This window comes from Homarus americanus, unplaced genomic scaffold (assembly GCF_018991925.1).
Source record: "Homarus americanus isolate GMGI-L3 unplaced genomic scaffold, GMGI_Hamer_2.0 scaffold29998, whole genome shotgun sequence".
Lineage (NCBI taxonomy): Eukaryota > Metazoa > Arthropoda > Malacostraca > Decapoda > Nephropidae > Homarus > Homarus americanus.
In genome coordinates, this window is record NW_024754556.1 from 23,841 (window position 1) to 35,280 (window position 11,440).

Below are 11,440 nucleotides of genomic sequence, written 5' to 3' on the forward strand. Positions count from 1 at the left end.
GGACAGACTGCACTCAGCAATAAAAACATCTATAACCAAACACACTCCAACTTCACACTTTAGAACATTACCCAACAACAGACTACCAGAAGAAGTTAAATTAATCCCAGCCATTACAATGAAATAAACAGGTATATAGAAAGACACGGCAGTAACAGGTGGCTTTACACGACACAGACAGCACTACAGATAAAGTTAAGAGACGCATGTAAGGAAGCAAACAATAACAGATGGAATGATATTATAATGGCGGCTGACATGACTAAAGACACAAAAACATTCTGGACTTCCATAAACAAGATGATGGGGCACAACAAGCAAAAAACACCATACATTAAAGACCAAAATGGAACAAAACTGTACGAGGAAAATGAACAAGAGTCAACATTCAAAAGGGAATGGGTAAAAGTTTTTAAAATACCAGATGAGGAAAATGAGGATTTTGATAGTGAACACGAAGAAAGGATGGAAGATGAAATGGGAAGACACATACATAGAATCACCCCAAAGCAATATATAGACTATAACTTATTACCTAATAATCAAATAATAACCATGGGGTAAATGATGCACTGTCTGAGGAAGTTTAAGGAAAAGGCTCCCGGTCTCACAGGAATTATACGGAATATGATCATAAATCTATCTGAAAACATCTTTAAAACATTATTGAACATCTTTAACGCATGCTTAATAACGGGTTACTTTCCAGACAAACTAAAATATGCTAAAATGATATTTATTCCCAAGGAGGGTAAGGACAATAAGAAAATATTAAACTACAGGCCAATTTCTTTATTAGAAAATACCGGGAACTACTGGAATATTTTTTAAATACAAGACTTATAACCTTTTAACACAACAGGGAAAACAAACAATAGACAACATGGATTTATGCCCATTAGAAATACCCTAACTGCAATAGCTGCAAGAACTGAAATAATGGCAACAGAAAAAAGCAAGGAGAACCAGATCAATACAATTTTAAGGGATGTTTCTATAGCTTTTCATAAAGTTTGGCATTTGAGCTTAAAATATAAAATATTAAAATTGGGACTTGACAACCACGGCTAAGAATATTGTGTGACTATGATAATAACAATCACGACGATGATCACAACCACGACGATGATTATAACAATCACGACGATGATCAAAACCACGACGATGATTATAACAACCACGACGATGATTATAACAACCACGACGATGATCATAACCACGACGATGATCAAAACCACGACGATGATTATAACAACCACGACGATGATCATAACCACGACGATGATTATAACAACCACGACTATGATTATAACAACCACGACGATGATCAAAACCACGACGATGATTATAACAACTACGACGATGATCATAACCACGACGATGATTATAACAACCACGACTATGATTATAACAACCACGACGATGATCATAACAACGACGATGATTATAACAACCACGACGATGATCATAACCACGACGATGATTATAACAACCACGACTATGATCGCACACGACGATGATTATAACAACCACGACAATGATTATAACAACCACGACGATGATCATAGCCACGACGATGATTATAACAGCCAAGACTATGATTATAACAACCACGACGATGATCATAACCACGACGATGATTCTAACAACCGACGATGATCAAAACCACGATGATTATAACAACCACGACGATGATCATAACCACGACGATGATTACAGCAACCACGAATGTTATAACAGCCACGACTATGATTATAAAACCACGACGATGATCATAACCACGACGATGATTATAACAACCACGACTATGATTATAACAACCACGACGATGATCATAGCCACGACGATGATTATAACAACCACGACTATGATTACAACAACCACGACGATGATCATAACCACGACGATGATTATAACAACCACGACGATGATTATAACAACCACGACGATAATCATAACAACCACGACGATGATTATAACAACCACGACGATGATCATAACCACGACTATGATTACAACAACCACGACTAGGATTATAACAACCACGACTATGATTATGACAACCACGACCATGATTACAACCACGACTATGATTATAACACCCACGTCCATGATTACAACAACCACGACTATGATTACAACAACCACGACTATGATTATAACATCCACGTCCATGATTACACCAACCACGACTATGATTACAACAACCACGACTAAGATTACAACAACCACGACTATGATTACAACAACCACGACTATGATTATAACACCCACGTCCATGATTACAACAACCACGACTATGATTACAACAACCACGACTATGATTACAATAACCACGACTATGATTACAACCACGACTATGATTACAACAACCACGACTATGATTATAACAACCACGACTATGATTATAACAACCACGAATATGATTATAACACCCACGTCCATGATTACAACAACCACGACTATGATTACAACAACCACGACTATGATTATAACAATCACGACTATGATTATAACAACCACGACTATGATTATAACAACCACGACTATGATTACAACAACCACGACTATGATTATAACAACCACGACTATGATTACAACAACCACGACTATGATTACAACAACCACGATTATGATTAAAACAACCACGACTATGATTACAACAACCACGACTATGATTACAACAACCACGACTATGCTTATAACAACCACGACTATGATTAAAACAACCACGACCATGATTACAACAACCACGACTATGATTATAACATCCACGTCCATGATTACAACAACCACGAGTATGATTACAACAACCACGAGTATGATTGCAACAACCACGACTATGATTACAACAACCACGACTATGATTACAACAAACACGACTGTGATTACAACAACCACGACTATGATTACAACAACCACGACTATGATTATAACAACCACGACTATGATTATAACACCCACGTCCATGATTACAACAACCACGACTATGATTATAACAACCACGACTATGATTATAACACCTACGTCCATGATTACAACCACGACTATGATTATAACAACCACGACTATGATTATAACACCCACGTCCATGATTACAACAACCACGACTATGATTATAACACCTACGTCATGATTACAACCACGACTATGATTATAACACCCACGTCCAACAACCGACTAAGATTACAACAACCACGACTATGATTATAACAACCACGACTATGATTGTAACAACCACGACTATGATTATAACAACCACGACTATGATTATAACATACGTCCATGATTATAACAACCACGACTATGATTATAACAACCACGCTATGATTATAACACCCACGTCCATGATTACAACAACCACGAGTATGATTACAACAACCACATTATTATACAACAACCACGACTATGATTACAACAACCACGACTATGATTACAACAACCTAACAACAACGACAACAACCACGACTATGATTATAACACCCACGTCCATGATTACAACAACCACGACTATGATTACAACAACCACGACTGATTATAACAACCACGACTATGATTATAACAACCACGACTATGATTATAACAACCACGACTATGATTATAACACCCACGTCCATGATTATACGACTATGATTAACAACCACGACACCTACGTGATTACAACAACCACGACTATGATTATAACAACCACGACTACTATGATTATAACACCCACGTCCATGATTACAACAACCACGAGTATGATTACAACAACACGACTATTATTACAACAACCACGACTATGATTACAACAACCACGACTATGATTACAACAACCACGACTATGATTACAACAACCACGACTATTATTACAACAACCACGACTATGATTACAACAACCACGACTATGATTATAACACCACAGACTATGATTACAACAACCACGACTATGATTGCAACAACCACGACTATGATTACAACAACCACGACTATGATTACAACAACCACGACTATGATTACAACAACCACGACTATGATTATAACAACCACGACTATGATTATAACACCCACGTCCATGATTACAACAACCACGACTATGATTATAACAACCACGACTATGACTATGACTACAACAACCATGACTATAATTACAACAACCACGACTATGATTATAACAACCACGACTATGATTATAACACCCACGTCCATGATTACAACAACCACGACTATGATTATAACAACCACGACTATGATTACAACAACCACCAATATGACTACTACAACCACGACTATGATTACAACAACCACGACCTTGATTATAACAACTATGACCATTATAATAACCACGACCATGATTATAACAACCACGACTATGATTGTAACAACCACGACCATAATTATAACAACCACGACCATGATTACAACAACCACGACTCTGATTAAAACACCCATGACCTTGATTATAACAACTATGACCATGATAATAACCACGACCATGATTATAACAACCACGACTATGATTGTAACAACCACGACCATAATTATAACAATCACGACCACGATTATAACAACCACGACTATGATTATAACACCCACGTCCATGATTACAACAACCACCAATATGACTACTACAACCACGACTATGATTACAAAAACCACGACCTTGATTATAACAACTATGACCATTATAATAACCACGACCATGATTATAACAACCACGACTATGATTGTAACAACCACGACCATAATTATAACAACCACGACCATGATTACAACAACCACGACTCTGATTAACACACCCACGACCTTGATTATAACAACTATGACCATGATAATAACCACGACCATGATTATAACAACCACGACTATGATTGTAACAACCACGACCATAATTATAACAATCACGACCACGATTATAACAACCACGACTATGATTAAAACACCCACGACCATGATTATAACAACCACGACCATGATAATAACCACGACCATGATTATAACAACCACGACTATGATTGTAACAACCACGACCATAATTATAACAACCACGACCATCATTATAACAACCCACGACTATGATTAAAACACCCACGACCATGATTATAACAACTACGACGATGATCATAACCACGACCATTATTATAACAACCACGACTATGATTGTTGTATGTATATTATGTACGCTGTATTATATATTATGTATGTATATTATGTATGTGCTCCATTTATGTACTATTTATTCAGCCTAGCTAGCAGTGTGTGGCAATGTATTTAAGATGTCCCACATGCTTAATTAATGTGCCTGGCGACGTATGGAAGCTGCTAATGTATCACTTGCCATAAGTCGTCTATAGAGCAGTTGACAAGCAGCCAGGTTGAGGAGCGGTACTCCCCTTGTGTACATATCTCTTATCCAGTAAATCGACCCTACAAAACTATACAGGTGTTTGTGTTCTCTCCTGTATATAGAACTTATTACCCAGAACATTGAACATGGCGCAGTGCGTACTTTTACTGGATAATTACGAGTGACAGTGCAAAGTTTGTGGAAAGCCGGCTTATGGACCCCTTGCCCTGTGTCAACCGCCGCTCGCCACCTCTCCTCGAAGAATTTAGCAACTTTGAGCAGTGTCAGTGACAGTGATTTTCTGTGAAGTGTTTAGTGCATTGTGTGTTTTGTGCCATTCATGTGTGACCTTGTTCTAAAGGATTCCCAAGGTACACGGCATGTTCTGGGCATTTGTAAGGAGTAGACCTCAGTACACCTCCCCTCGCGAAGCCTGGAGGGTAACTGCCGCTAGTAGTCGTCTCCACCCCCCCTCACAGCGTCGTCTCCACACCCCTTCACAGCTCGAGGAGACCGCTCTCACTGCCCGGGACACACACACACGTACACACACACTGACCGCGGTGATTTCCTTATATATATTTTATATATATAATCTACTTATCTGTGTATTTAATTAATTTTTTGTCTGAAATCTTGTTGATACGACGGGCTGACCGGTCAACACCGATTTAAGACACGGTACACAGATGAAGTAGTTATGTCTCGTGCCTTACGTAGCCGTGGACCCAGCGTCTGGATGAGTCAGTCGGATGATAGCCCCGCAGAGATGGATGACCAGGCTGACCATGACGCTCCAGATCCCACAACATCGCGCAGCCCTTCACCTCGATATTCAGCGTTGTCTCCAGAGATAATTGCTTTAATGAAGTTTATGAGAGATGAAAGGCGCGAGGATGAAGCTAACAGACGTGTGGCGGATGAACACAGAAGGCAAGCAGAGGCAGAGAGAGACCACCAACGGAGATTGGAAGACAGTGCACGGTTTGAAGCCTTGATATCTCGCCTCACTGTTAACCAAGCCCCTGGCTCTAACACTGCCTCGGTACTGACTGGTTCAGATACCTCATCAATGCTTCCTTCACGCCCCCCAGCCCCACCTAAAGCAGCTGCTCAAACACCGCCCATCTTGAAGCCTGATGTGACTTTCCAGACTTTTCGTGAATGGCGGCGACGGTGGACTGATTATTCTACAATGGTGGATCTCCAGAGTTTGTCACAGCCTAAACAACTCATCCAGCTGCGTATGTGCCTGTCCTTGGAAATTCAGCGTGTCTTAGAACATACGTTGCAGGTACCTCCGACCTCTTCGCTGTCTGTAGAGGAGGTACTCGACATTCTACAACGGCACATCAAAGGACAGCAGAATGAAGCTCTGCGCAGGAGGGAATTGTTTAGCTGCAGACAGATGGAGGGTGAGACTTTTGACGCATTTTATGTACGTCTTAAGAGAGCCTCGGAAGAGGTAGATATATGTCTAGGCCACCACCAGCAGTACGAGGAGACCCAGGTGAAGCAGGTGATCCTGATGGGTGTTAAGGACGAGGAGCTTGTCCAACGCCTCACCTCCCTCGACTCTTCCTCTTCTCTTCAGGATATGTTGACGATATGTCGCTCCTATGAGGCTGCCAGGTGTGCCACCTCTGCCATCCGAGCTCCCCCTACAGCTGTACGCGCTGTGTCCCGGTACAAGAAGGACAAGAAGTCTGCTCCTACGCCTTCGCCCACCACGTCCACGCCCGGTTCATTTTGTAACAACTGTGGTAAGCAGCACGGAACACAGGTGTGTCCAGCTGCTCAGTCTACCTGCAACAGTTGTGACCGTAAGGGCCACTGGTCGCTCACAGTGCGGTGCCCAGCTAAGTACATACAGTGCAATGTGTGCGGTCGTCTGGGCAACTATGACAAGTGTTGCCCTACCCACAAACCCAAGGGACAGCGTCGGCGGAAGCTTCAGCGCCCTTCTACCAGTGAGGGCCACCCACAGTCGCCAAATCAGAGGCACGACGACCCTGGACAAAGCCCGACCCATATTAGGAGGGTGTACTCCTCGCATCCCAGGACCAAAGTTCCCCAGTACATCAGTGTCATCGTGACCTGTGGCAGTGTGTCATCCCGTCTTCAGATGTTGCCTGACACCGGCGCTGATGCTACAGTCATCGGTCCCCAGCATTTGCAATGCTTGGGGCTCTCTCCAAGCGATCTAGGACCGCCTCCCAAGGACCTCTGCGTCACGGCAGATGGTTCACAGATGGCCCCAGCCCTAGGTTCACTCTATGCACATGTCACCTTTGGCAACAGGTCGTGTCAAGCCTGGATTGACGTGCATAATGGTGTCCCGACTCCTTTGCTGTCCTACAGACATTGCCAAGAGTTGGCCATCATCTCCCAGGACTTCCCAACACCGATTCTGGAGGTAAAATACGCCAACAGGGTGCACGAAGGGAGCAGCAACTACCTTGCTGCCGCCCTACCCCTACCTCTGGCCAGTGACACCTCTCCTTCGGTAGTTGTCCCTGCTGCATCACGTACCCACGCCTTGGCTCGCCTTCACGACAGTCACCGTGGAGCTGAGGCCACCAAACGACGTGCACGACAGACTGTGTTCTGGCCCGGCATCAACTCCGACATCTCCAATGTTGTCCGTGCGTGTGAGCCCTGCCAAGTATTACAACCCAGCCAGCAGCAGGAACCCTTCATGAGTGATGACAACCCCACCCGCCCCTTTGAGTCTGTGTCAGCCGACTTTTTCTCTGTTTCAGGAAAGTCCTTCCTTGTTATCATCGACCGTCTCTCTGGTTGGCCGGTTGTCATCAAGTGCGGTAATGACACGACGTCTGCCGCCACCATCAGCAAGTTCCGCCACTACTTCCGTGACGTGGGCGTTCCTATACGCCTGAGAACCGACGGAGGGCCTCAGTTCACAAGCCGGGACTTTGCTGTGTTCCTTAACCGATGGGGAGTCCGGCATGTGTTGTCATCGCCCCATTACCCGCAGTCCAACGGCCACGCTGAGGCTGCTGTCAAATCCCTGAAGCACCTCATCCTTCAGGTGGCCCCTTCTGGGAACATTGACTACGAGGCCTTCGACCGGGGTCTTCTTGAACTCCGCAACACACCGAACTACACCGGACGCTCCCCTGCCCAGGTTTTGTATGGACGCCCCCTTCGTTCTTGTGTCCCTGCTCACCCTCAATCCTTCTCCAAGGAGTGGCAGGCCAAGACAGAGGATTGTGATCGCCGAGCCGCCGAACGTGTTCAGGACGTCGTCGCCCGCTACAACGACCACGCCCGTTCTCTCCCCAGGTTGAGTGTCGGCACCCAAGTCCGTGTTCAGGACCCGACCTCCCTACGTTGGGACAAAGTAGGCGTAGTCATGGGTCTCGGTAGGTCACGGGACTACCAGGTGCGGTTACCCAGTGGTCGTGTGTGGTGGAGGAACCGCCGTTTTCTCCGCCCCGTAACAATGCCTTCTGCTGACCCCGCCACCAGTGTTGAGTCCCATACCCTTCCCAGTGATCTAGTCCCTCGACGCTCAGAACGGATCCAAAAGAAAAGGTCCGCTCAAGACTTTGCTATGAGCGTATAGGGGGGAGGGAGGTGTATGTATATTATGTATGCTGTATTATATATTATGTATGTATATTATGTATGTGCTCCATTTATGTACTATTTATTCAGCCTAGCTAGCAGTGTGTGGCAATGTATTTAAGATGTCCCACATGCTTAATTAATGTGCCTGGCGACGTATGGAAGCTGCTAATGTATCACTTGCCATGCGTCGTCTATAGAGCAGTTGACAAGCAGCCAAGTTGAGGAGCGGTACTCCCCTTGTATACATATCTCTTATCCAGTAAATCGAACCTACAAAACTATACAGGTGTTTGTGTTCGCTCTTGTATATTGAACTTATTACCCAGAACATTGAACAATTGTAACAACCACGACCATAATTATAACAACCACGACCATGATTATAACAACCACGACCATAAGTATAACAACCACGACCATGATTATAACAACCACGTCCATGATTATAACAACCACGACTATGATTATAACAACCACGGCCATGATTATAACACCCACGACCATGATAATAACAACCACGACCATGATTATAACACCCACGACCATGATTATAACAACCACGACCATGATTATAACAACCACGACAATTGATTATAACAACCACGACTATGATTATAACAACCACGACTATGATTATAATAATCACGACTATGATTATAACAACAACGACTATGATTGTAACACCCACGTCCATGATTATAACAACCACGACCATGATTAGAACAACCACGACCATGATTATAACACCTACGACCATGATTATAACAACCACGACTATGATTATAACACCCACGACCATGATTATAAACCTACGACTATGATTATAACAACCACGACTATGATTATAACAACCACGACCATGAGTATAACAACCACGATTATGATTATAACAACCACGACTATGATTATAATAACCACGACTATGATTATAACAACAACGACTATGATTGTAACACCCACGTCCATGATTATAACACCCACGTCCATGATTATAACAACCACGATCATGATGAGAACAACTACGACCATGATTATAACAACCACGACCATGGTTATAACAACCACGACCATGATTATAACAACCACGACCATGATTAGAACAACCACGACCATGATTATAACAACCACGACCATGATTATAACAACCACGATCATGATTATAACAACCACGACCATGATTATAACAACCACGACCATGATTAGAACAACCACGACCATGATTATAACAACCACGACCATGTTCTGGGCAGCCGAAACGGCACAATCGTTTTTCATCAAACTTGGTGGAAAAATCGCAAAAAAAATCTTAGAGTGGAACAAACCTGGTCCCATGTCGATGGTTTCTTTAGGAAGGCATTAATTAACCATTTTATTTACGCTGGAAAACAATGTCGCTGTACGCTGCCAGCCTTCCGGCGGTTGCTCGCTAGCCAAGCACGAGCGTTCGAACTTTCAAGCTTTGGTAAACTGTACCACCGGACTCGCCACCGGGCACGAAGAGCCCATGATCACTTGTTATATTCTATTTACCAAATACCCCTAACGTCATTACCTACTATCTGATAAAAGTTTGATGACGGTGGTGGTGGTGTGACGTAAGGCGACGGAGTGGGAAGGGGAGGGGGTCCATGAACTGGGGGGCTAGGGAGAAACAATGTTGCACCATGTTATTTTATGAAGACAATCTCATCACTTTAGTTTGAGATTTTCTTGTCTCACAATGTCACGATAAATTCAGCAATTACCACATTCTTACTCGATCATTATGTTCATTTATATTAATATATTTCAGTCGCAGAATATTTAGTGATCTGATTCACGAGGAGTAACATAGGGGTTAAACAAGCCACCGGTCTCCGTTCTCGTTAAAACGGTAAATTAATAAATATAAAACTAACACCACCAACAGATTAACAAGACACATTAACACTGAGTAATTATTATGTTCATAGCGATTCAATTTTCTCCAATATGCTTCAGCAACCTCCGAGAAGAGAACCGGACGTAGTGTGTAGGAACTTACTGAAGAAAAACCTGGCGACCCAAGAGGAAGGTAGGAGAGACGTGACGGTGTTGTTCCCAGGCAGCACAGCAGCCGCCAACGCCACCATAACCAGTGTAGCAACAAGTCTGGCAGCCATGGTAACCAGGTATGTCTGCACACCGACGGTTATCACAAGCTTTGACGGCAGGTATGAAGGGTGAAGTGCACTTGAGGATGATGTGACACGAACTGACAGTGGGCGAGCGTCTGCTGTGAACGACACTAGCCAGCTAAGTGTGCAGTGTACCCGAGTACCTGTTCTACTGTACGGGGTGATGATCAGGCAGCTCAGACTACGTTACTGGTGCTCCCCCTCTCCTCCTATTACCGTAATCACTCACACTGCTGGTCACTTCCTTATTGTTTTATCTGCGTCTAAATTATTTTCCATGAATTCTCTTTTCATTTTTTTCTTTTGTTTATATTCTTCGCCTCCTGTCAGTCTGTTCTTTGTTACGTACTGCTGTAAAATACGA

At 43.2% G+C, this 11,440-nt stretch overlaps 1 protein-coding gene across 1 annotated transcript in view; it reads right to left on the minus strand.

Annotated features, from left to right (window-relative positions):
- The window catches only part of LOC121855855, a gene marked incomplete at its 3' end in the record, with an annotated part of 33,849 nt that extends 22,619 nt beyond the window's left edge, over positions 1–11,230 (minus strand). Inside the window, 1 exon segment of the mRNA XM_042351019.1 lies at positions 10,944–11,230. Coding sequence (XP_042206953.1) covers positions 10,944–11,061 — 118 coding nt within the window.
- Positions 11,231–11,440: the final 210 nt, after the last annotated feature.